Source organism: Phoenix dactylifera, chromosome 6 (genome assembly GCF_051530095.1).
Source record: "Phoenix dactylifera cultivar Ajwa chromosome 6, Ajwa_hap1_PhDact_Kaust_v1.1, whole genome shotgun sequence".
Lineage (NCBI taxonomy): Eukaryota > Viridiplantae > Streptophyta > Magnoliopsida > Arecales > Arecaceae > Phoenix > Phoenix dactylifera.
In genome coordinates this window covers 4,906,226-4,934,059 of record NC_143195.1, presented here as the reverse complement: position 1 = coordinate 4,934,059, position 27,834 = coordinate 4,906,226, and the positions used below count along the sequence as shown (strand labels likewise).

The window sequence follows — 27,834 nt, the reverse complement described above, 5'->3', positions numbered from 1 at the left end:
ACAAAATGTAGGACTGACAAGAAAAGAAAGGAATGGTAGTTCCCCATTTTGATATCTTAAGTTCGTTTTACTTACAATTGAAGTAATTGTACATTAATTTTTTATTATACCTTGGACTACGGAATAGCACCAAATTAAAATGACAACCAATATAATGGTTTTGGATGCCTTCTATTATAAATTTCCATTTGTTAGTTTCATATTAGTTTATTTGACATTCTATTGTTTTATTTGAGTTAATTATCCTTTTGGTCCTCTAAGTTTAGTTCGAATATTTAATTACTCTCTGAATTTCAAAAAGCTCAAATTTGGTCTCCATTAACTATTTTAATAGCGTCCTTCCCCCCTATTCTAACCACTTTCCTTCACCAGAAATCCCTGCTGGCATTAACTAGTTATTACATGGCCAATTATGTGGCAGAAATTGCTTAGGTAGGTGATTACATGGCCAATTGGTGATGATGTGGCAGAAGTCATAACAGATGATTTTTTTTATTTTGATGACGCAGCATTTGAGTGTGATGTGGCACTTGCTGTGGAATTTTCAGCCAAAAAGTGTTCGGTTGCTGAGTGCCACAGCATCACCCATACGCCGCATCATCATCTATGTATTATAGTCTCAGGACTCCATCTTATACGTAGTTTAAGTTTTTTATTGTTTCTGTGTTTTTTATCCAAAGCCATGTTTAGGCTTGGATTTTCAGTCGAGTCATGTACTAGTACTGCCAAGCAAAAAGGGTCCATCTAGGTATAATAGGAAGCCTAACCCAACTCCAAACCGCCATACTTAATTGCTTTAGCCTTAGCCTTTCTTCAATGCCCACGGTCATTACTCATCTCTAGGAACGGAGGAGGATGGATGATAGTCTTGAAAATAGAATTGTGCATGTATGAAAGGAGGAAAGTTAGAAAAGAGAAATATATGCAGAAATCTGCGGAAAACAGTATAGAAAAAAATACTGTTCATGTGAACAGTAACCCGACCTGTTACTGTTCACGGAATAGTAACTCGACCCGTTACTGTTCACGGGAACCATAACCCGACCCGGTTACTCTTCACAGAACGGTAACTTGGCTTATAAAAAGAGAGGACAACAACCAAAAAAAGAAAGAAGAAACTCTAGAAAGGTGAGTGCCATCATGGGCGAAGCCTTGAGAGACCCTTTTTCTTCCACTTTCATCTTGCTTCTTGACCTATTTCTTCTTAGAGCCACCTTCTTGACCCCGCCATCCTTCATCTCGATACCGTGGTGGAGCGCGGCCTGAAGATTCTCATTGAATTGGAGGAACCAAACTCGCAGAGGTAATTATCCGACTAGTTCTATCGCCATCTTTTGCCCATCCTTCGTTTCTTTGTCCATCAATCATTATCTCCACCCATTATCATTACCATCGTTGCCATCTATCGCCTCCTTGGAATCCGAGTTTACTGGCAGTATTTTTTTATTATTCTGTTTTGGTTATTTTCAGTTTGTTGCACTAATTATATTTTATTGATTAGGCTTCATTAATAAGATATTTATCATGTTCTGTTTTGCGTTCACATACCTCTATGATGTTCTTTTGGGATGATTAGTATTTGCTAAAGTGTCTAATCAATTGCACCATAATTGATTATTATGAAATCAATCTACACCTATAGTAATCGATTGTAGGTTGCACCAAAGTGGTATCAGAGCAAATAGGTCCTGCATATCTAGGAATCTTTAATATTGTGTTTGCATTATAACATTCATTTTTTCTACACTTTAAATTCTGAGAATTAAATTTCTGCACTTCAAAATAGAGAAATATATTTTTTGGATTAAAAAATAGTAAATTATATTTTCTGCATTTAAAACTACAGAAGTTTTTATTTTTGAAGTTAAAAATACAGAAAAATTTGTTCTGCATTTAAAAAAAATTCTGCATTCATTTTCCGCATTTAAAAAATAAAAAAAACTTTTTCCATTAAAATATTAATTTTTGTATTAAAATATTCCTTTTCGGCATTAAACAATAAAAAATCCAAAAAAAATTTTCGAAAAAAAATTGTTTCACCTCCATAACATTAGAAACACCTCTGAAACAGTTTTAGGTCGAAGCTTAGCCTACAATCATGTCTGATAATTGGAAAGATACATTTAGAACCCAACAACAAACCGTAGAGTAGATCCAACGATAGGTAAAATACCTCTCCAACTTTATGACTAGACTAGAATTGAACATACTTGAGATAGTGAGACCTAGGAGAGAAAAATCATCAGGATGAACCAAGACGTAGAGTCAGACTTCAAGGTAGACAAAGAGTCCATCAGAGGGTAGTCGAGAGTAGTGAATCAGATAAGATAGAAAATGAATTAGATAACCGACCACCACGTAGGAACAGAGAGACCACCATATAGAGAACCCCCTCGTGCGAGACGTTGGAATGATGGCATTAAGATTGATGTTGGAAATTTTGAGGAGCGTTTTCAGCCAGATGCTTTTCTTGATTAGGTCAACCGATATTTTGATTGGAAGAAAATTCCTGAGGATAAAGAGGTCAAATTTGTGACCCTCAAATTAAAGGGACACGCACTAGTTTGGTGGAAGCAACTCCAGGAACGAAGAGTTCAACAAGGTAAGGATAAGATCCGTACCTGGAGTAAGATGAAGGAGAAGTTGAGGAAGCGATTTGTCCCATTGGGTTATTGCCAAAACCTCTACTTGAAATTTCAAAACGTCCGACCAGGGACTAGGACTGTGGATGAGTACACGGAGGAGTTCTATGAGTTTCAAGCAAAAAACGGCCTTAGTGAGGACCCCATTCATGTTGCTAGTAGATATATCAATGGCTTGAGACAAGACATCTGGGACCAAGTGGAGATGTTCGATGTCTTGAGTATTGATGATGCCCATCGCCGTGCACTGAGAGTGGAAGAACAACAAAGGCAAACTAGCGGTCGAAAGTGGGACTCAAATAGAAACTCCATTACCTAAGGAAAGAGTCAGTTTGGAAATAAGGCAATAAGTTCTCAGAACCCTATCAAGACCACAATTGTCCCAAAACCCAATTCTAACAATGAATTATGGGACAAGGGCAAAGGCGTACTGGCACCGGCACCTGATTCCACTATCATTTGCTATAAGTGCCGACAACTCGATCATAAATCCTCTGAATGTTTTTTGAGAAAATATCAGTCTCAGTCATACCTAATTAAGCAAGAACACTAGGATGATTCAGATGAACCCAATCCAGAGGCAAATGATGATAAGTCTGAACAACAGCATGAGTCGGAGAACGACGATGTCCACATTATAGATGATGAGGTGGGTCCACTCATGGTGATTTACCGTGTCATGGTCGCATGTAAGCAACCTGTCCAACACAATTGGTTCAGGCGAAGTATTTTCTTAACTATAGGTGCAGGGGGATATAGATGTTCCATCTCGATTGATAGTGGCAATACTGAAAACTTCGTGTCTCAATATATGGTTGATAAACTAAAGATACCGGCACAAAAAATTCATAAACCATATAAGGTATCTTGGTTTAAAGAGGGAGTTGAGGTTCCAGTCACCCACAGGTGTTTAGTAGAGTTTTTCATTGGGAAACAATACCAAGATCATGTATGGTGTGACGTTATGTGTATGGAAGTGTGCCATGTGTTGTTAGGTAGGCCTTGGCAATACGATAGAAAGACCCAACATGACAGAGAAAAGAATACATATTTTTTTGTGAACGATAAAATGAATATCAGACTTCAGCCATAAAAGGAATTGTATGGGTATAACACAACAAAATTCTGTGAAAGAAAAAGGCAAATAATCTACTCAAAGGGCCTTGATTATAAATTCAAAATCTTTCAAGGCTGAACTGAAAGAGAATACATGCTTGTACACCCCGTTGCCTATCCCTAGTGGCCCTTGGAATGATATCACCATGGACTTCATTGCGGGATTACCCATGACTGCTAGGAAGGTTGATTCGATTTTTGTTGTGGTGGACCGGTTTTCAGAAATGGCACATTTCATTCCATGTAGGAACACATCTGGTGCATCATAGCACATTTATTTTTTAAAGAAATTGTTAGACTGCATGGTATTCTAAGATCATTCACATCTGATAGGGACACAAAATTCACTAATTATTTTTGGAAAACTCTTTGGAGCAAATTAGGAACGAAACTAAACTTTAGCAGTGCTTATCACCCCCAAACAGATGGTCAGACAAAGGTAGTGAACCGTACACTCGGTAACTTGCTTAGATGTTTGGTTAGTGAGCGTCCTACTTAGTGGGATTTGGTTTTAGCACAGGCTGAATTTGCATACAACAGTTCTATAAATCATACTATTGGTAAGTCTCCATTTAAAATCATATATGGTTTTCCTATTCCACATATACTTGATCGTACTTCCATTCTCTATCATGGTCGGATAAGTGCTGAAGCAGAGGACAATATTGAGCTGGCCCGTCACATCCAACGGGAAGTGCATCAACGCTTGCTTGACTGCAGTGCCAGGTGTAAGGATGATGCTGACCGTCATCGTAGGGAGGTTAACTTTGCAGAGGGCGATCTGGTGATGGCCTATTTCAGGAGAGAGATTTTCATTGGGCAGTTACAACAAACTCAGCCCGAAAAAGTATGGTCCATTCTGCATACGTTGAAAGCTGAGGAAGAATGCCTATTTATTGGAGCTTCCAGACAACGTCCAGACTTCCCCAATTTTCAACGGCGCCGATATATACCAGTTCCATGGAGATCCACCAGAGGCGATTGCAGTTCCAGATCTACCCAACACCAGCTAAGAGTCCAGTTTTCATGAGGGTATTAAGGATATTCTTGACGTGCGAGCAGCAGGCACTAGGCGTGGGCAGTATCGCAGATTTCTTGTGTGTTGGCAAGGGAGACCTATGTTAGACAGTTCATGGATCAGCGAGGATAAGTTGAGGCGCCAGAGACCTGATTTGTTGCAGCGCATTCAGGAGGCCTACTCGTCAGGAGTCGAGTTCTTCCCAGTTGGGGAGAACTGATGTAGTCTCAGGACTCCATCTTATCCATAGTTTATGTTTTTTGTTGTTTCTATGTTTTCCATCCAAAGCCATGTTTAGGCTTGGATTTTCAATCGGGTCATGTACTAGTACTGCCAAGCAAAAAGGATCCACCTAGGTGTGATAGGAAGCCTAATTCAACTCCAAACCACCATACTCAATTGCTTGAGCCTTAGCCTTTCTTCAATGCCCACGGTCATCACTCATCTCTGTGAACAAAGGAGGATGGATGATAGTCTTGAAAATAAAATTGTGCATGTATGGAAGGAGGGAAGTTAGAAAAGAGAAAAAAATACGCAAAAATCTGCAGAAAACAGCACAGAAAAAAACACTGTTTAGGTGCATAGTAAACCGACTTGTTACTGTTCACGAAATAGTAAATCGACCCATGACTTTTCACGGAACAGTAACCTGACCCGGTTACTATTCCCAAAACAGTAACTCGACTTATAAAAAGAGAGGACAATAGCCAAAAAAAAAGAGAAGAAGAAACTCTAGAAAGGTGAGTGCCACCATAGGCGAAGCCTTGAGAGATCCTTTTTCTTCCACTTTCATCCGGCTTTTTGACCTCTTTCTTGTTGGAGCCACCATCTTGACCTTGTCATCCTTCATCTTGATACCGTGGTGCGGCCTGAAGATTCTTATTGGATTGGAGGGACCAAATTCGCAGAGGTAATTATCCGACTAGTTCTATCACTATCTTTTGCCTATCCCTCGTTTTTTCGTCCATCAATCATTATCTCCACCTATTATCATTACCATCGTTGCCATCTATCACCTTCTTGGAATCCGAATTTACTGGTAGTATTTTTTTTATTATTCTGTTGTGGTTATTTTCAGTTTGCTGCACTAGTTATATTTCATTGATTAGCCTTCATTAATAAGATATCTATCATGTTATATTTTGCGTTCACATACCTCTATGATCTTTTGGGATGACGAGTATTTGTTGAAGTGTTTAATCAATCGCACCATAATTGATTATTATGAAATCAATCTACACCTGTAGTAATCGATTATAGGTTGCACCAATTATGTTTCTGCTCCTTTAAGTTTCACAATGTTTTTGCATGGTCCTTATAGTTTAAAAATTTCTAATTAGATACCTTGATTTTCAAGTATGATTTAATGTAGCCTTTCCAACCTAGTGGCAAGGCAGGTGAAGATTATGTAGCGAGGCGAGTTGCTGGACGCAATTAAAAAGCTGGAGCTGGCTATAGTTTTTGGAATGGGGAAGTTGGGGCTAGATCCGGAGATGGTCTCGAAGCAGTCAAGTTCGGGGATCTATGGACCGTTGCTGCAACCGCGGCGACAACGGAGAAGTACGCTGACAGCGGAGAGTTATAATTAAATATCATAAATTCATAAAAGTATGTTTTCTACTTCAAAAAATACTTCTGAGTTATATAATATGTGCTACTAATTTTTCATAATTTTTGGTATTAATTTTTTTTAATTTTTAAATTTAAAATAATTTTTAAATATAAATATTTTAAAAAATTAATTTTAGCTCAGATTCATATAGAATCCAATAATGGATGCTACATATAGTTTTCTAGGTTCGTAGGTATGCATCAAAGGTAACTTATTTTTCAATATTTTTCAAATTTAGGCGTAAGCCACTATGTGCATGGTCACATCAAAACTTGAATAAATAGACACTAAATTTTGTTGGAGGGTAGCTTTCATGCTCCTAAATACGCTTTTGAGTTTGCAATTTTTTTTGAATTTTATGATATATATATATATATTTTATTTTAAAAATATATTTTTAATTCTTAAATTTTATATATAATTTGAAAATTAAAAATTTTTATGTCATCGTTTTGATCATCCATAGATCTACAACATATCATAAAATCATGACCAAATCAAAAATTTCGAGCTATTTTTTGGAGCCCCCCAGAAAATAGAGAAAATGAGATAGAAAAGTGTAAGCACACCTTATTTGGGCTTGGATCTTTCTTCAATGGCGCTGAATCAGTGTGATTTTGCAAATTGGAGGGAAGGGAGAGCCATGTAGACTCAAGTCTAAACGAAACAGACACTTTCCTTTAACAAAGGAAAGAAAAGGAGAGGGGGCTCAGTTTTGAATCGGGTTGGTCGATGCGAGTTCGGTTCGCAACGAGTGTGAATGGAACTAGTCGGTTCTGAACGGTTCCGGCTGGTTCGGTCTGGTTCCGGCAGGTTCTAGTCAGTTTGGAACCCGACTATGGGCCGAACCGGGTAGTTGGTTTGGTTTGGCCTACCTTGCTGACATCGAACCTATACCAAGGGCGGTATGGTACTTGCCAGCTGAAGATCATACCAATGAAGGGTATCGATTGGTACACATAAGCATATACATATTGTTGCTCAATTTACCAAAGCCTCAATTACATATTGTATGCACGCAAACATATTGCATAAGTTTGTCATGCATGATATTGTTCTTAATCTATGAATGAAAAATTGTAAAGGTGCTCCAATTTCTTTCAGTCACTTGATGAAATAGTCTATGAGATGATGCAAACAATAAACTTCTTCAGTATAGGAGTAGATTTACCATATTGGATCGACCACTCTGCTGCAACTAAAAGAATAATATCAACATAAGGTTCATCTTACATGTTTTAATTTACTCGTTTTGAATTAAACTAATACTTGGGGATATGTAAGAGGTTCTTGGGTTAATTGCATCCTTATCTTTGGAGCTCCTAGCCTGTCCTTAAATATCTTCCCATGACATCAATTGGCACATGTTAGAACAGTTATGTGCATGGTTCGCCGTACCGGCTCGAACTAGATGGTACAAGGCGTACCAGACCGTACTGGTACTCGGTATGGGTTGTGTACCAATACTCGGTATGCCAAAAAGACTCCATATTGTACCGTACCAACATAGTGCTAGCGTGGCACTAGTATGGGGTCCACTGAGAAAACGAACCTTGGTTACGTGTGAGCATACATATTTATTCGATGATTTGTATGCAAACCCTTGGCTGTTGAAAAGCCAAAGCTACCACCATGTTGTAAATTGTGTTAGTCCAAACTAAGCCCTGTCTTTGCTTATGCTCCCCCATTGATAGTTGGATAATTCTCTGGCTTTTCTCAACCCGGGAGCCTCCATAACATCAGGTTGACTCTCCTCATCATCTAATTGGAGATCCTATGCTGCTGCTCAATTGTTCCTTATATTGCTTCCCCTGTTATGGGTCCATTGAGCATTGTATTGTCCATCTATCAACATCATCTGCAGCTACTTCATCTTCTCTCTTCTTATATATTGGATAGATGCTTCATCTATTCTTTGACTTTCTTTAATACTCTATCACACTTGGTTACTTCTAAATAACCCTTGCAAGGTGCTTTTTCAATCTATCGTTCCCACTACTATCACCTATCTTTCATTAATAGTTGCATTGCCACTTGTGTTGCTGGCCTGACATTCTCTCATGTAACCAAGCAACATCCCTCTATTGGTGCTTGCCCATATCAGCTATCATAGAACCTGGAAGCATAAATCATCAAACAATCAAGAAACATGACTATAATGGAATGCAGGAAATAACTTTGTTACTTTATTTTTCTTATAGATTTCTCGAGATTTCAGGATTTTTTTATAGATATGGTAGAAGTTTAAGTTCATTGGATGCACTTCAATTGTGCACCCATGTTATATACACGTACAAGTAAGGTCTGTTGTACCATCCCGTACTGCTCGGTACAGGCCCTTACCGGCTGGTTCAGCCTGTATCGAATCGGTCCGATGAAAGACTAGACTGGTTCGGCGTTAAAAAATAGTACCAGACGCAAGGTCTGCTGAACCGACCTGTACCGGTCGGTTCAGCCCGTACCGGACCGGTACCGAGCCGCACCGGTCCGGTACAGGGGTATAAAACGGTTCCGACCCAATATGGGTCGGAACCGTTTGGTTTGAGCCTCGTACCGGTGCGAACCGCTCGGTTCGCACCGGTTCGCTTCTGAAAAATAGTGCCAGCGCCACACCACAGCGCTGGCCAGAGGCTGGCACTTTCAAAAGTACCGCACTGGGGCACTTTCCAAAGTGCCACTCAACCCGATTTTAGATATTCGAGAGTGCTTTAAATGTATGTAATTGATTGTATCTTAATTTGAAAATATTTTATGTTCTTCATCTCATTATTTGAATCATTTGGAAGTAATAAGTTGCATCATCTACTTTTAACCTTAAACCTAAACATAAAAACGTCAAAAAAATATTCAAAAGTGAAAGAACTCCAAAAAAAAAAACGACGATGGGGTCGAAACCAGGCCGAATGTGCCCCATCGGTACGGTATCGGTTCGGCTCGGTTCGGCACCGGTACCGTACCGTTACCGGAGCTGACCGGTACGTCGGTACCATTGGTACGGCGAACCTTGACCAGACGGTACCAATCCGAACTGGACAAACCATACCGGCTCGTACCGGTTCCAAATTTTTTTGAGCTTTTGGATGCGTAAACTAGGCTAAACTAGTGGTACCGGTTCGCACTGTCTCGAATCGGTCTGGTGGTCGACCGGTACGCCTACTGGTACCGGTTCGACAATCCTTGGTTGATATGCCACCAGTACCGGTACGGTATGGTATGTCTGGTACCATTCGATACGGTACGGTACAACATACTATGATAATAATATAATATATTATACTATTATAATGTAATTATATAATAGAATATAACATAATATATTATTAATTTTTTATAATATTATATTTTATTGTATTTATAGTATAATAATATATTATGGTATCATATGATATAATATAAGATGTAATCATGAAATTTGTTGGTGGGCATTTTGGTCATTAGAAAGTTTTATTAAAACCCAAACAACTTTCTGACATTTGCCGTAAAGCACTTTTGGAGAGGCTCCAAAATAGAGCTTTTTCCAAGTAGACCTTTCATCTTTCTAGCAAAGCCAAATAAGCTTTTTGATTTTTAACTAAACACCACTAGACTATCCAAAAGTATTTTTGGAGAGCCAGAAAGTGCTTTCTGATCCTCCAAAAGCTTTTGCCAAACGGGGCTTTAGTTAAATCAATATCGTTGAAGTCAACTATTTTTCTTTTCAAGAGTGTTATTTATATATTATTGCAATTATATATATGTTTGCATATGATTGTTCTTGTGTGTTTGTGTTAGTTTGTCTGCTTCATACTTACTATGTAATATATTGGACACAACCTTTTTTTTGGGAAGCAGGATACTACCGTTTATACTTTCATATATCTGTGGTTTTGTTGACTTCTGACTGTTCACTTCTAGCACAGACTTTGTTTTTGTTAGGCTTATATAACCTTTTGGTTTAAAATTAACATTGCCAACATGCTGTATTTTAATATTAGCAATTGCGTTGATGGATGAAATTTTGGGATTCAATTTCAGGTATCTGAAGAGGCTCCTCCAGTAGTTAAAATGCTGCATCCCTCTTTTGTTCAAGGACATATATCAAATTTCTTCAGGTTGTTTATCCATTGTGATTGAATTCGTATTGCTTGCTGAATGTTGTTTTTATCATGTATAAATTATCCTTTGCAGGATTTATGGATCCTTTGTCTCCAGAAATCCAACGCTGGTTTTGTGTTTATCAATGGCCGTTCCTCTTCTCCTTTGCTTAGGTCTCCTCCGTTTCAAGGTTGAGACACGACCGGAAAAGGTATCATGTCTTGCTTCTTTGTCTAAAATTTTTATGGTTCTGGAAATGCAAACATTTTCTAGTTTGTTATAGATAATAGGCCAGTACGTGTTTTGGTTCCAATCTGATTATCCATAATAACTATATTATATGTGATAACAGTATGTTCACCAAATCTTGGGGTCATTTTGCATCCTGAAGGCTAGCATTTTGGTATTACTAATGCATAACCTTTTTAGTTTCATCATTGGTATGCTGGCCTAACAGTCTGGTGTGACATCTTGAATGTTTGAGATGTTATCTACATGAGTAATTTCTCTTTCAAAAAATAAAATTTGTAAAAGTCAAGTTTTTACTGTCAAGTTTTATGTTCTCAGATTAATTCTATTGGTTTTTAGCCTGGGAGGACATGTTGTTTTGATGATTCTAACATACTCTTGTATCTGTTCTGCATGGATGTTTGTACATCTTATAAAGGCTCTTAATATCTGTTTTCCAGCTGTTTATTATAGGCTTATAGCTATTTTAGTTTTTCTATATTCTATGTTCTTATGCAGCTCTGGGTGGGTCCTGGAAGTAGGGCTGTGGAGGAAAAGCAATTTTTTGATAGCCACCTTGCCCCTTTTTATAGAATTGAACAGGTACTTGCTTATTCTTTGCTATGTTGTTTTATAGGTAGGTTGTATTAGAATTTGCATATGTTGAAGGAATATGAAAAAAATTGCGACCTTTCAGAGAATAAAACACAAAATATTATACTTGATTCTTATTTTATTTTTAGATGTTTCTATGTGATGAATATGATCAACTTCTGATAAGAAATTCAAAATCGATCTTGGAAAATGTAGGGCTATTTTCTTCATGGAACCAAGGTCATTCTTTGAGTGTCAGGGTGCAGATGCCTATGTTTTGCATACCAGGTGATACATGGTTACATACTATGGTCTACTTGCCAGCACAAACTGGCATTGGCATGAATAAATATGGATGAACATAGACTCCTTTCCTTTGTTATTAGCTTTGGCATTGTGATAAAACATGGGTTTAGAAGAGGGACGCAAGGATAGGCTGAGGCTCAAACAAAATCTTGAGATCTGGGGATTCTTGCTCTACCTTTTTCACTAGCTAGAAAGGCAGAGTCATATGGTTGTTGCTCTCATCTTGTACCAATTGTACAAATACATGTTCTGAACCCTATATTGGTTTTTTTGGGAATGGTATGCTACCAGTATAACATGGTTCACCGTACCGGCCCGAACTGGGCGGTAAGGGCGTATCATATTGTATCAGTACGGACACTTGGTACCAAGGAAAGCCGTACCGGTCCGTACCGGCCGGTACGGGCCGGTACGAACCGGTCCGGTGCTTGACCGGTACCGGAGAGCGATGAAAACCGGTATATCCGGTTTTCATCTGTGTACCGGCCGGTACGGACCCCGTACCGGCCGGTACGGGACCCGTACCGGTGCGAACCGGCCGGTTCGCACCGGTACGGGTGGTTTTTTTTTTTTTTTACGAAACCACAGCTTCGCGCTGTGGTTTCAAAAACCACGCGCGCGCGTGGTTTCAAAAACCACGCGCGCGCGTGGTTTCAAAAACCACGCGCCGCGCGTGGTTTTAGGGAGAAGTGGCCCACGGGGCCACTTCTTTCAATTTTTTTTTTTTTTTCGGGGAACCACAGCGAGGCGCTGTGGTTCCCAAAACCACCGCGGCGCGTGGTTTCAAAAACCACGCGCCGCGCGTGGTTTTGTGAAGGAAGTGGCCAACCGGCCACTTCTTTCAATGAAAAAAAAAAAAAAAATTGCTGTGGCCGACAGGCCACAGCTTTCTCCCTTTTTTTAATAGGAAAAGGAGTGGCCGGAGGCCACTCCTTCCCATTAAAAACCAAGAAGCGGCCGACCGGCCACTTCTTTCCGTACGAATTTAACATTACTAAGCTGGAATTTTCTGTTAATCTGGGATTAACTTAAGCCTCTCGTTCGGTTATAAAAACCGAACGAGGCTCACTTCTTTCCCAAACAATTTGAGGTTGAGACTTGAGAGGTTCTAGTTAAGGTGCGGAGACGGAAAGATTTGAGAGATAGCGAGGAGGAGGTCCTGCCCAAAAAATCCAGCGGAGACTATTTAAGGTGCGGTTTTTTTATCCTATATTATTTCATTAATTTTGTTAATAATTTATTTAAAAAAAATAGTTTATAAATTACTTAAATAATAAGATAATGCAAAAATTTACTTTATTAGCTTAATTTTTTGATAAGTTGTCCTTTTATGATAGAAATGGGTTCTATTTAAGGTGCGGAGACGGAAAGATTTGAGAGATAGCGAGGAGGAGGTCCTGCCCAAAAAATCCAGCGGAGACTATTTAAGGTGCGGTTTTTTTATCCTATATTATTTCATTAATTTTGTTAATAATTTATTTAAAAAAAATAGTTTATAAATTACTTAAATAATAAGATAATGCAAAAATTTACTTTATTAGCTTAATTTTTTGATAAGTTGTCCTTTTATGATAGAAATGGAGCCATCAAGAAAAACGAACCCTGCAAAGCGTGATATTGGCTGGTCTTATGGGCGAAGACTTGGAAGTGAGGGGCAACGACACCAGTTTCAATGCAAGTTTTGCGACAAGGTTTTCAAGGGAGGAGGGGTAATCAGGTTGAAGCAACACTTAGCCGGAAATTCCGGTGAGGTTGCTACGTGCCGAAATTGTCCTAACGAGATTCGTGTGCTGATGAGGCAGAATCTTGCTGAGGCCAAAGAAGCGAAGGAGGTGGCTTCCAAGAAGAGGGCGGAGGTCGATCGCCAAGCGGCAGAGCCACCTTCCTATCACTCTAGGGAGCCAGAGGAGGTCGAGGATCTAGATGAGGAGGAGGCAGATATTCAGGCGGCCATGCATGCAAGCCTGGATGATCAGTGGCAGCAGGAGGAGGTGGCCAGGCATAGGGCTCGATTTGGGCCCTCTGCATACGAGTCGGGCGGCGGTTCTCGAAGCACTAGACAAGATCCAGAGTTCTTGAGGACAACTTCAGTAAGGGAGGGCGTCGGCAAAGAACGTGGCCGGATTGCATCTATGCTGGGTGGTTTTGGTAGCCGAAAGAAGTCATCTAGAAGAGTTGCAGAAGGAGCGACAATTCATGATGTAGATCCGCATGCTCTCCCCAGTAGAGATTCAAGGCAGCAGAGGGTAGACACAATGTGGATGAAGGATAAGAAGAAAACTATGTGGCGAGCTATTGGATCCTGGTTTCACTTCAGCCACATCCCAGCGAATGTGGCAGACAATACATACTACAGGTCTGCCATTGCCGCCATACAAGCTGCCGGTCCCGGTGTAGCTCCTCCAGGCCCGAAGGATATATACGGTGAGCTTCTTGACAACAATAAGGAGGAGCTGGAGAATTGGATTGACTCCTACAAGAGCAAGTGGCCCATATATGGACTAACCATCATGTGCGATGGTTGGACCGGTCCGACCAGGCGGAGCATCATCAACTTCCTGACATACTGTGATGCTAAGACCTTCTTCCACAAGTCGATTGATGCTTCGGCTTCTGTGCACAACACCTCGTACATGCTGAAACTTATGGAGGATGTGATTGATCTGGTAGGAGAGGAGAATGTCGTGCAGGTCGTCACTGATAATGGGCCGCAATATAAGGCTGCCGGGCAAGTTTTGATGGAGCGGCGGCCACATATTTTCTGGACCCCATGTGCTGCACATTGTATCGATCTTATGTTGATGGACATTGGAAAGATCCGTAGGGTGCAACAAACGGTGGAGACAGCCCAACGCATTACGAGGTATATTTATAACCATAACTGGGTTCTTTCATTGATGAGAAAGTATGCAGGGGGAGAGATTCTGAGACCAGGAGTCACACGGTTTGCTACCAACTTCATCGCACTTGATAGCATACTCGAGAAGAGAGGAGCCTTACGTCAGATGTTTGCCAGTCCGGAGTGGTATGATAGTAGATATTCTTATGCCGGCTCTGAAGGGAGCAAGATAGAAGACTTGGTGACGAGACAACCATTCTGGCAGCGGGCTACTACAATAGTCAAGGCTATCAAACCATTATATGAAGTGCTGCGGGCCGTAGATAGCGAGATCTACCCCCAGATGGGATTTTTGTATCACATGATGGTCAAGGCAAAGGATCAGATTATGGAGGCAGATCCAGCACATGGCCGGTCATACATCAACATCATTGAGCAACGGTGGGGAGCGCAAATGGGTACGGAATTACATCTAGCAGGTAAACTAAGATATAATTATAGTGACAATTATAGTGATGGATATAATTATATAATTATGCTAAGATAGTCTCGTATATGTGCAGCATACTACCTAAACCCCCAGTTTCAGTACAGCATAGATGGAATTGGTATGGATGAAACACTTCTGGATGCTTTGCGTAATGTGATTTACAAGATGGAGGTAGATCCAGAAAAAGCGGCCCTATGTCTTGAAGAGGTAATTATGATTTAGTAATTACTAGCATGTGTAAGTATATCAGCATCTTCAATTATTAACATGGTTTTCTTATGCTTATTTTTCACAGAGCAAATTATTTAGAGAGGGTAGCTACAGTTTTGGCCAACGAGCGGCTGTCGTCAGCAAACACAATATGAATCCAGGTACGTGACACATCAGCAAAACATTCACCTGGTGTTACTTAGTTACTATTATGGAACTATCATATATGTAATCTTCATAAATATTTTTGCAGCTGAATGGTGGGTGCATTTTGGCGGATCCGCGAGAAATCTAAAGCGGATAGCTATCCGGATCCTCTCCCAAACAGTCTCCTCTAGTGGATGTGAGCGCAATTGGTCCACCTTCGCCCTTATCCACAGCAAACAAAGAAACCGTTTGACGCAAAAGCGCCTCAACGACCTTGTTTATGTGCATTACAATTTGCGGTTGAGGCTAAAGTGCATCCAGGAGGAAGTGGAGCTCAAGTATACAGATCCGATTTACGGGTCCTTCACCGCTGATGACGATGATCCACTACTCGGCTGGCTTGTAGGCCAGCAGCAGGAGCCCGAGCTTGACGAGCCAGGATCGCCTCCACGACCAGCTACCTTCATAGCCACCGAAGCTGGGGTCGATCCAGAGCAATGGGCTGAGCGCAATATTCCACGCACTCCCAGAGCTGATCAGCCGCAGGCACAGGGGAGCCAGACAGAGAGGGCCAGGAAAGGAAAACAAAGAATCCCAATGGAGAGTGTCGAGGAAGAGACTTGGACTAGTAGCGATGAAGGTTCTGGTGGTGATGGATCTTCTAGCCATGGAGGGAGCGGAGGACAGTATGGTACTCATGAGACACAGCCGGAGGGTGGTCTTTATTTCACCGGTGAGTCCCAATTTATGGGTGCTACACAGGATACGGACCACGGTCGACCACCTGATAGAGATCGTGAGGATATTATTGGATATAGAAGACGGGCTCCTCGAGGTCGTTCAGGAAGACAGGATACGACTGCAGATCCGAGGACATACGGATACGGATTCTATTATCCACAGCCTCAGCCTGACGAATACGGATATGGTGCATTGGATTTTGCTTCCGCCATATTTGGATGGGCCCCTACACAATCAGAGGACACCTCTCAGAGCCAGAGCGTGAGCGAGAGATCCGACAGTTCTTATAACCTGGCGCGTGTTCCTTCTGATTGGGTTGATTTGCCTCCTCCTGATTATACTTATGATCCAGATATCTACGAGAACCATCGGCACTCGTCCCGATTTTAGATATCCTAGAGTACTTTAAATGTATGTAAATGATTGTATCTTAATTCGAAGATATTTTATGTGTATGATTTTATCATTTCGAACGGGAGGAAAACGTAACATGCAATCATGCATCATATATGTTTCAAATTTCAACCCTAAATTTAAATATGAAAATATCAAAAATCATGAAAAAAGTAATAAAAAAACATCAATTTTCATTTAATTTAAGATCCAACAGAGACAACATTAAAAAAAAAAAAAGTCTGACTCGTGGAGCCCGGCCGGTACCGTACCGGTCCGGACCGGTACGGTACCGGTCCGGACCGGTACCGTACCGGTCCGGCCGGCGACCGGTACGCCGGACCGGACCGGTACGGCGGACCTTGCTTGGTACACTGAAAACACCTCATACTATACCGTACCGACACCGTGCTAGTGTGGCACCGGTATGGGGTCCGATACCGACACAGCGAACCTTGCAGTACGGTATTGGTAGACAGACCTAGACTGTCAGAATCAATAAGAATTAAAAGCAACTAGTGTGCAACTATTACTGTCAGTTCAGTATAATTGTCAGTATTGACCGGTACAAACTGATATGGGAGGCATGTATTGGTCCAAGTGGTTACATCATCCAAGGGTCTGTTGCAGTATCATTTTGCTGGGATGGTATTGCTAGTTTCTAAAACCCTGCTAAGTACGAACTCTTGACAGAGGGAAAGCCAAATGATTTTAATTAGTGATGTAGAAAATTGCACATTTCATATTTTACTTTTTAAACATTATTCCTTGCTGAGTTCCAGCTCACAGATTGTTATGGTTTATAGCTAGTTTAAGGGACAATGGTCTGGGCATTGTTACTCGTGTTGATTGTTTGGGGAATGCCGCAGACCTAAGAAGTGAAGGCATAAAATGGGCCAATATATCTTTAGATTATTTTATGAAGTTGAGTCACTTTCTTTTGATTGAGGGGTGCACTTGATCCAGATAAGATGGTGGGAGGTTCCCTGTTTTCAAAAAGGTTCCCTTGAAATGCTTTATTTGAACTAATAGAATTTCACTATTATATATTCATACGGGTTCTGTTATATAGTGAGAATATGGTAGTTGCTCTACTTTGTTTTCATATTGTTAGTAGAATAATAGATGTTTTTCTTTTGATGGTTATATATTGCTTAATAGTGATTTTGTATTCAAACTCCTTTATGTGCTGACTTTGTGCATGGTTTGCTCTTCTAGACTGTACGATCCTGTACAGGGTGCACCTTACTGTACTGATAGAGTATCGAGACTCGATATGTTCCATGTATAGAGTGTCGGTACTGAGATATGAACCAAATAATATATACCAACACTTGGTATGGGGTGTACTGGTTGGGTACTACATGGGTTTAGCATCGATACTGCAAACCTTGCTTTGATGATGTATGTATTTTGACTTCTTTTAATGAAATCATGTGCTTTTGATGTGGTATTATGAAACTACTGCATCCATTTTAATTTACATTGATTCCATTGATTGTGATAAATATAAAACTACATCATGAAGTACATTTGATAATAAACATTTCAGTCTCTTTTTCATCAGACATTTTGTTCTGTTTCTTCTGGGGTTAATTCAGTGTTAATAAATGGTTGTTTCTGTTACAGCTCATCCTAGCCACTGTTCCAGTTTCAAAACATGATAAGCCACCTAGTATTGTGACCGATAAAAATATAAAGTTGCTTTTTGAAATACAAAAAAAGGTACACGGTATGCAAACAATTATCATTGCAATTTTCCAACTTTATGTAATATGGATGCTCATTTCTGATTTTCTGCTACTTTGCTTTGAAAGATTGATGGTCTACGGGCAAATTATTCTGGATCTACTGTATCCCTTACTGATATTTGCTTGAAGCCGCTTGGTGAAGATTGTGCCACTCAGAGTGTACTGCAGGTGCAGAACTATTTTTTTTAATAAACTTTTTTGTGATGTTTTCTCTCATGATCTTAACAAGGAATGTTTTTTTGGGATGCACCTTGTCTTTGAAGTTTGGCCTATGTCTGTGTTTCTTAGTTCTGAATGTTATTTTTCTGTTTTATGTGCCTTGCCGACTTCACTTATTTTTTTTTTATTTCAAGTACATTCGTAATGTACAAAAGGGGTGGTGAACGCTATTTAAATCTTCATCCTTCTTTACATCATATGGCAAGTCAGCTACTAGTATAGGAAATATCTGAAGGGTAGCACAACAATCTACCGAAATCAATCCCTGCACCTAGGATATACTAGGCAGCTCAAACCCAAGATAAAAACCTAAACACCTAACTATTAACTGATCACTTAATTATAAGCTTAAGAAGCTAAGCAGATGATGATCATATTATGAAACATAAACATTTATAATTATTCTAAATAGATTGACTTCATGTTACAGTTCAATCTTGATTAACTGATGGTTGCAGTATAATCTAGAGATAATACTATTAGAATAATATGCCGTGCTACAATACTGCTACAGTTAAGGATGTCCGAATCGGATCGGACCACCAGGTTTGGCCCATATCGAGCCGACCCGGTGGGAAACCGGGTCCATTCATCCATTAGAGTCGATTTCGCCCTGAACCAACCGAAAAAGGACCGAACCAGATCATACCAGCCAGAACTGAGTTACAATTTCTAAGCAGCTAGCTATTTTTGGGTGAGGTCCTGAGTTACAATTTCTAAGCGGCAAAGAGCTTTCCACCTTTTCTTGTTCCTCTCGACAAAAATCACACTAATTCAGCACTTCAGAAGGAAGCTCTAAGCCGAAATAAGGCGTGCTTTTTCTCTCATATCTCATTTTCTCTTTTTTTTTGGGGAGGCTTGAAAAAATAGCTTAAAAATTGCAAAATAAGAGGACATCATACCAAAATTTTTGATTTGGGCTTGATTTTCTAATATGTTGTAGATCTATGGATGATCTACATGATGACATAAAATTTTTTAATTTTTGGATTATATATAATTTTAAAAAATTAAAATTATATTTTTTGGATTAAAAAATATAAAATATAAAAAATAAAAATTATAAAAAAATGTAAAATTAAGCGTATTTATGGGCATGAAAGATACTCTCCAGCCAAATTTGGTGTTCCTTTATTTAAGTTTTGATATGATTATGCGCATAGTGGTCTAAGCCTAAATTTGAAAAAAATTGAAAAATAAGTAGCCTTTGACCTCATGGGGCTAGAAAAATATATGTAGCATCCATTGTTAGGTTCTACATGGATTTGAGTTAAATAATTTTTTTCAAATATTAAGATTTAAAAATTATTTTTTAATTTGAAAAATAATTAAAAATATAAATTATTTTTTAATTTGAAAAAATAGTAGTACTTATTACTTAATTCAGAAGTAATTTCGGAAGTAGAAAACATATTTTTTCTGAATTTATGATATTTAAACATATTTTTAAATTTAAAAATTATTAAAAATATATAAATAAATAGAAAAAGAAAAATTAGTATTATGTATTAGATAAATCATATGTATTTTTTGACATAATAAATTTATCTTCATCATAACCAAATTTTGCTATTTTTAAATAATTGATAAACTAACATAGTTGATAAATCTGGAGGAATGGAGCCATTTAGAAAAAGAAGAAAGAGCCAGAGCATGATATTGGTTAGGATTATGAGCAAATACTCTCGGATCGACACCATTGGAAGTGCAACTGGTACCACAAAATTCAAGAGAGGAGGGGTAAATAGGTTGAAGGAGCACTTAGCTAGTGGCTACAGTGTAATCCAAAGATAATACTATTAGAAATTGAGAATAATATGCCGTGTTATAGTACTTCTACAGTTGTTTGCTATGCATCATATAATCTTCCAGAATAAGATATATTCAATAATAAAGTACTAATGCATCAATTATACATCATGAAATAGTACGATTCAAATTTTATTATTATAATAATCAATAATATGTTGATAAATCTAGAAAAAGAGTTACATTACTTAACTCACAATCACTGACAAATCCAAATAATTCCAAAAATTTTCTCTCAAATCCTCAATTATGAATCATGTCATGCCCTTGCTGGACATCTTGTCCAGATGATTACACGCATGTATAGAATCGAGTCCAATAATTAGAAAAGGTTCGGACGATTATAGAAAATTAGGACTGGCGGATAGTGGAATCCAACTATCCGGTTAGCCTAATCATGAAATCTAATCAATCAAATCATAGAAAGAGGGTCGGACCAGGGTAACAATAACACAACAGGGGCTAACGATAATGGAGTCTAGTAGGTAATGAGGGTCGGGCAGGGACCGACACATTGCATGGCTACTAAAGTAGTCAAATTCCTTTTACTAGAGTCGACCAAAGTCGCATGGAAGGAAGAGAAAAATAAGGAATGACTAATTACAAGAGAGAGGAAGAGAGAGAAAAGAGAAAGAAACAAGAAGAGCGGGAAAATATGAGAGAAAGGGCATGCTGATGGTGCAAAACAAGGGAACTACACTTTCTCTCCCTAACATGGAGTAGAGGAGAAAAATTGTAGGGTTCTAGTTGGTAGAAGCCTTCCAAAGACACAAGAAGAGTGGGAAAATATGAGAGAAAGGGCATGATGATGGTGCAAAACAAGGGAACTTCTACTTTCTCTCCCTAACATGGAAAAAAGGAGAAAAATTGTAGGGTTCCAGTTGGTAGCAGCCTTCCATGAGGAAGATCCATCGGCTAGTGACGGTGGAAATGGCGGTGCCTGGGCGATGCCTGAATAGGGAGAAGAAAATAAAGATCATTCCGATGGTTCGAAACACCTTGAGAATGGCTACAAGGACAACCATGGTCGGGGGCAGCTCGGGGCGTCATAGATGCAGAGCTCAGCGTGGCCATGGTTGGCGGTTGGAGCCTTTTAGAACCCAAAGTCTCTGGTGAATAACCAAAATAGGGGAATGAAAACCAAAATAAGGTATCCTTTCTCAGCCAAATCCGATGACTAATTGGATGGAATCCTTGATCCTAAAGTTAAGGAAGATGGAAAGCAAGACTAATTAAAAGAATGAGGAGTCGTTTCCTGGTTTCCAGTGACATTTGGCCGCGGCCATAGTGATGGTGGTGGCCAGTGTTTGAGATGAAAACAGGGAAGAAAAACAATGGCAATGCTCATCTTTGAGGCCTGATAATAATGATGGAGGTCGGAGGGATCCATGGGGATAAATAGGAATTGAATCAAGCTTTGGAGAAGAAGGCGACTCCGATCGGGAGTCCACCTTTTCTCAGCATGTGCGGCCCACACTCCCACAGCAAATGCAGAGCACGTGCTCAATTAAAAGAGTTTTTTTTTTTTTTTTTTCAAATTCTGGTTTTGGGCTAGACAATTTTGGAGTCGAGTGGTCACAATGGAGAAACTTATCATTGTGCCAAGGCTCCCTGTCGAGCAGCCTTACCATGGCTACTTGTAGTATCTCCAACCGTTATAAAGATTTCTTCCTCAGGCTCCTTTCTCGGTATCAATGGTTTCCGTGCTTATATTTGTTTTCATAACTCATGGTATAGTTTTAATGTATCCTAATTTCTAAATGCTTTTATTTTTGATAGGCATTTGCCCATGCTATTATTTATCTATTTTGACTATTACTTCTCATAAATCTACTGCTCTTGCTTTGGCAAAACTAAGTCCTGCTATTTTAATGGCATCCATTTACTTATTATTCTATACTTTTTAAGCTAAATATATTTTATTTGTGGAAATCTTGTTCTAGAATCTCATGATTGTTTGGTTTTCAATGTTTACTCTCTTGGAAGTCATGGTTGTTGAGACTTTCTGTTTGTCTCGTGATCATGTAGTTTGTCTCAATGTAGATTTCCATCCATTGTAGATTGGCATCCCAATTAAAAGTAATCTACAGCGGATGGGAATCTGTGTTGTGACAAGCTTGTCTTTGACTTCCATGTAACTGCTGACAGCCAAGGTTGTCAAGTTGGCTAGGCTGTCCTAGTTGATAGGGACTTATATACTCCATGGGGACCTAGGTGGTCCATTTTAAAATGGCAGAAAAATACATGGGTCAAATAATAAAGAACTGTCTCTCTCTTTGTTTTTTAATCATTCATATGAATGATAAAACCATTAAAGCATGATAGGTGATAATCAAAATTATTGTCAGGATTTCATCACAAATTAATCTGCCATTTCAATTGTAAGAATGATAGGTGATAACAAAAGAAAATTATTAAAAGTCAAACATGATAGGTGCAAATTTGAGAAGGATAAAAAACAAGAAAAAACTCGATCTCATAGGTCATATGGTTATTCAAAATCCCATATTTCATGTTAGGAATAGATTGCAACAAGGAAAAAACAGAAAAAAGAAAAAAAATCATAGAAAATACAAAATTTAGGATGAAGATGATGGAAAAAGGGAAATGAAAGTGGAAAAAGGAGAGAGAGGAACAAGAAGGATCTTTTATATGAGAAGGGGAAGACAAGAGTGAAAAGGAAAGAATATTTCAAAAGAGAAGTGTAAGCAGAATAAAACAGGAAGAATGAATTAGAAGAAAAGGAAGAAGGGGAAGTATGGAAAGAAACATATAAATGTGGGCTGATCACAGTTGGGAAAATAAAATAAATTATGGACAAAAAGGCAGTGTGCATATATTTAGACCAAGGTTCAAAAACTCTGTTTTGGTTTCAGTTTCCATCGTCTGAGTAGAGTTTTAGTTTCGATGGTTTAGATAGTATCACTCCAAGTTTTAGAATTATAGTTTCGCTCCAAGTTTTTGAGTTTTGGGGAAAAAGTAAAGAAAAATCCAAAAACTGAAAAAAATTAAGAAAACGAATCATGAAAGCATATTTATTTCATTTTAATAACTCATCTAAGCAATAAAAAAAACCATTTGAGGATATTTCATTATATTACCTTTTAAAAATTCAAAAAGAAGAAAAGATTTATCTAAATAAAAATCCAATTTCTTTTGCTATTCAATTTTAATATTTCTTTTTGTTCCAAAAAAAGAGGAAAAAAGTCTCATTTGACTAAGAAAAAACATAAGAACACATAATGCTTTCTAGTTAGTAAAGACACATTAAATTGGCATCTTGCCCACTGTAATTACAAAACTTTGCCAAAAATAAGATAAATTAGGTTTAAACTTTAAAGCCTTATATAAATGTGATATTTAATAATATTTAAAATGCTAGAAAACATTAGATACATTGAACATGTATACTTGTGAAGCCAAATATAGATAACAAAACTTTCAGCTTCAGCCAGTTTGGCGAAAATTGTCAAAACTCGGTTGAAATCAGTCAAAAGTGATCGAAACTAGTCAAACCCGGCTAGAGCTAACTGCAACTGAAAATTTCGGTCATTTCAGACTAGTTTCAACCAAAATAGAGGTCAAAACTGATCTATTTCCATTGAAAGGGATTCGTTTCGGCCGAAACTTTGAACCATGATCCATAATTCCATACTATATATAAAAGTGGCAGTTTTGGAATAAGAAAATATTCTTTCTTGATTCTGTTTGTGCCAAGCAAGGTATGGCATACCATACCGAATCAGGCAGCACGGAGCATATCGTATAGTACCAGTATACGGTACGAAGGGCATACCAACACTGGGTATGCTGAATTGGCCTCCGTACTGGTGTATACAGGGCTTGGTACTAAGACGGCATACCTTGTTGCCAAGAATACACTCCTATTCCTCTTAAAAATATGTTAATTAGCCTACTAACTTCGTCAACTGCATTAGCTACCGCACATACTCTCTCGTCATTTTTCAATCAAACTAGATACTTTTATAAAACTCCCAAATAGATTGGAGTCATTGGACTGTATATTTCTCTAATTTGAGCTCCAAACTTGTTGGACTATTTGATTCGATTCCTATACAAATTGTACTCTATCACTTTCTTCTCTTTTCCCTCAAATGTGCATTGCATATGCTTAGTACTAGTTTTAGTGAAGGAGTACCCAGTTGGCCATAGTCTAAGTGGTTTAGGCTCACTGAATTCCTAGGTAGACTTGATGACGACAGCACCATTGATGGGCCTTTGCTTGAATCCTTTGTCACTCCTAATCTCTTGAACCCCAAGGCATCACGGTATGCCAAACTGGCCTTGGCGCCACATCATCAATTGCGCTGGAGCTTATTACTAATGAAGCAAGCCTAAGCAAGTTAGGCTCATAATTAATTGGCCTAAGCTTGATCTGGGCCTTCTGAGCTCCTATCGCACGCAATGATCTTTCTTCATAGAGGAGGAAGGTTTACTCGACAATAGAGTAGCAAGATAGGTGGAAAGCAACAAAAACATAAATCTCAAAATCATCAAATGTATAGAAGAGAACTAGAAATTTGATTCAACTTAAGATGACTTCTACATTAGCTAGGAACCCCTATTTACAGTTGTACAACCTCCTCGAACCGACCTTGAATGTGCCCACATTCGTTTGCTTCTGGAAGGGTAGTAAATTTTTTAAAAAATATGGAAAAAAATTGTGGAAAAAAATCTCCCATAATTTGCTTGGATTTGAGTTGATACAATGTCGAAGTAAATATTAGAAACATTGATTGTCGAACAGATCTGAATCAGGTGATTTGGCCTTGTATTGAACCGAATCGATGCCAAGTCCGAATAGTTCGTAGGGATTTTTACGGTTCGGTAATAACACCCGATGGTTTGAGCGATTCTCTTTCTTTGGTTCGTAACAACCCTCCATAGTTTGAGTTGTTCGACGTTCCAGGGCCTTCGAGGCTCTCCTTCGCTCTATCCCCAAACCTCGACCCCTCAAATTCGTCGTCCCAACCCCTAGATCCCCACAATCCCTCTGCCTCCCCCTTCCGAAACCTTTAGCCCACTACCACTTCCCTTCTCCCCCTTCCCGAAAAATGCTACATCCTAATCCTCAACTGGAGCAACCTGATGGCCCGATCGCCGACGCCGTCAAGAGAGTACTGGCCCCGAGAACGGCTTGGCTACCGTGACCGATGATGCAAGAGAAGAGGAAAATGAAGCTTTGATTGCTTCTCTTCGCCCCTTGAAGCGGAAATTGGAAGACGAGGGCTCAGAATCGGCTCTGATAACATCACTTCGATGGAAGACAAAAATGGATTAGCTTGGAATCGACCCCAGCTTTTCGCTCCTGTCCGGATCTGACCTCTGACCTCTCTCTAGCCTTTCTCCATTGTTGCAAAGCTGTCAATGGCCGTCCAATCCTGTTGAAGCTTGTCAGTATTGGTGATGCCCCCCTCTCTCTCCTCCCGCTCTCCATCCCTCTCCTTCCTCTGCCCCCTCTCCCTCCCTCTCCTTTTTCCTCTCCGGCCTTGTCCCTCTCCTCCTCGTGGTTTTGGTATATAGCGGTTTAGTACGATATGGAATTGTACCGTTACCGTACCATATTGATCACTGGTGTCTAGCATGCCTGTTGGCACCGGTTATGCAATCTTTGATTACAAACAATCTAGATGTGATTGGATAAGAATTTGATAATATCTCTATTTTATCTTGATACTAGGTTCTTCCAAATTTGTTTAGACTCGATTATGTAATTCTTATTTCATTATACCTCCAATATTTGTTTTTTAATCTACACCAAGCTTCTAAAACTAAGATCTGAATTTACTGTGGAACAAATTTGCTCCTTTGGTTATCCTTTGACGTACATCGGATCAGTTGCATGTTAGCTATGTCCATGACATGTGATACCTCAACTCTAGCCTAGTTGGCCATGCTTAATTTTCAAGACAAGCTTGATATGACCTTAGCTCGCTAATGTTCAGCTCATTTATGCCTTTATGTGGGATTAAACCTTTATCATTCAGATTCTCTAAAAGATATCTCTAGATCTACTAAACATCAAATCAGGATCTGTTGTGCTGATATCGGGCACCATACCAGTTGTTCGACGGTATGAGTCGGTATAGGCCTGTGCCGTGTCGGGCCTGTACTAACATAGGAGACCGCAGGAGAGAGAGCGAGCGGGAGAGGGAGGGAGGTGGTGGAGGGCTGACGGAGGCCGACGCTGGTGTAGGTGGCGGAGGCCGTGGCCGGACTCCTATTTCGTTCGAAACAGGGGTTCGACCGCTAAAAAAAATTATGATTTTTACGTGAAGTCGGCAAATTAAAATTTTTAGCGACTAACTTTACTTAAAAATTGCAAAATTTTTTAGTAGACGGACCTCTGTTTCAAATGAAACAGGGGTCTGGTTGTGGCCTCCGCCACCTGCACAAGCGTCGGCCTCCGCCTTCCTTCCTCTTCCTCTCCCTCCCTCCCTTGCTCGCTCTCTCTTTTTTTCTCTTTCTTTCTTCTCTTCTGGCGATGGTGTCTCAGTTTCTTTGCTGGAACCATTCCTGTCTGCCGCCAGTACGGCTCGGGATGTCCTGAACCAGGCGGTTCGGGACGATTTCGCCAACCTTGTATTCAATCACTATTAAGCCATCCAAGGTCGGCAGAACCGGTACCGGACGCCATACAAGTTTTTCGACGGCACTAGTCGGTACCGGTCGTGCCCGGCCCGTACCGATGGAGGACACGACACGCAGACCGTGGGGGAGAGAAAAAGAGAGAGAAGTGGGAGAGGGGAGGGTGGCGGACGCCGGCGGAGGGCCGCGGCCTCCGTCGGCCTCTTGCCCTCTCCCTCTCTCTCTCTCTCTCCACCGCTCGCTCTCTCTTTCCTTCTCCTTCTCAAGCTCCGGCAATGGCTTTTGTTTTGGTTACCAGAACCTTACCGGTGAGCTGCCGGTATGGCTCGGAGTAGTCGGAACTGCCCGGTTCAGGACGGTTCTGCCGACCGTAAAGCCATCACTTTTGTACCTGCATTTTTTTTGTTTTCATAACAATTTGTAGATTTCTGTTGTTCATAACTTCATATAGCGAAGTAGCATCGTAGAACTCATGTACTTTGGCTATTATGTTTTCTCTAGATGTTTTTATTTTTTGACATGTCCTAGATGTAGCTTTTTTTTTTTTTTTGCAGTTAGATATGACACCGTTTGTTATTTTAGGCATGAGTGTTGTTGTGGACAATCCTAATAGGTTATTGAAATTATATCCTATTTATGGGCCAAAGACATTCATTGTCAAAATACTCTACCTTTTCTTGAGAAAATAGAATGCTTTTCCCAGCTCTTTCTATATTATGCTCTACTCAATGCATCTTCTATCTGATTATTGTAAGAATTTTCTTTTACCAGTATTACAAAATGGATCCAAAAAATTATGATGGTTATGGCGGCGTAAACCATGCTGAGTATTGTTTTCAGGTAAATTCTTTGTACTTTATGTTCATAGATATTTTTCTATTCTTGCTCCAAGTTCCCAGAATGCACTATTTCTATTTCATAATCTTGATTAGCCATATATTTTTATCTTAATTTTGTTTATGCACTTCTGCTCAATTGTATGCCCATCCTATGTTCTGCTATTGTCTATTTTTTTACGGGACCTCTCACTGCCCAA

At 39.5% G+C, this 27,834-nt stretch overlaps 2 protein-coding genes across 4 annotated transcripts in view; both read left to right on the top strand.

The window, feature by feature from the left end:
- LOC103716598 (uncharacterized) overlaps positions 1–27,834 on the top strand; it is a 281,358-nt gene that overhangs the window by 162,337 nt on the left and 91,187 nt on the right. For both annotated transcript variants that reach the window (XM_089923826.1, XM_089923827.1), the window contains 6 exons: positions 10,403–10,479; positions 10,556–10,673; positions 11,210–11,293; positions 18,040–18,135; positions 18,228–18,329; positions 27,570–27,638. In XM_089923826.1, the coding sequence (XP_089779952.1) occupies positions 10,403–10,479; positions 10,556–10,673; positions 11,210–11,293; positions 18,040–18,135; positions 18,228–18,329; positions 27,570–27,638 (546 nt within the window). The remainder of the gene's footprint in view (positions 1–10,402; positions 10,480–10,555; positions 10,674–11,209; positions 11,294–18,039; positions 18,136–18,227; positions 18,330–27,569; positions 27,639–27,834) is intronic.
- Positions 12,930–16,407, top strand: LOC148714369 (uncharacterized). Of its 2 annotated transcripts, XM_089923829.1 has the most exons (5): positions 12,930–13,019; positions 13,166–14,908; positions 14,993–15,126; positions 15,215–15,290; positions 15,383–16,407. In XM_089923829.1, the coding sequence occupies exons 2-5, from the start codon at positions 13,168–13,170 to the stop codon at positions 16,405–16,407; spliced, it is 2,976 nt and encodes a 991-aa protein (XP_089779955.1). In that variant the 5' UTR covers positions 12,930–13,019; positions 13,166–13,167. The 2 variants fall into 2 exon arrangements, with proteins under 2 accessions (XP_089779955.1, XP_089779954.1); XM_089923828.1 differs by lacking the exon at positions 12,930–13,019 and having other exon boundaries at positions 13,159–14,908.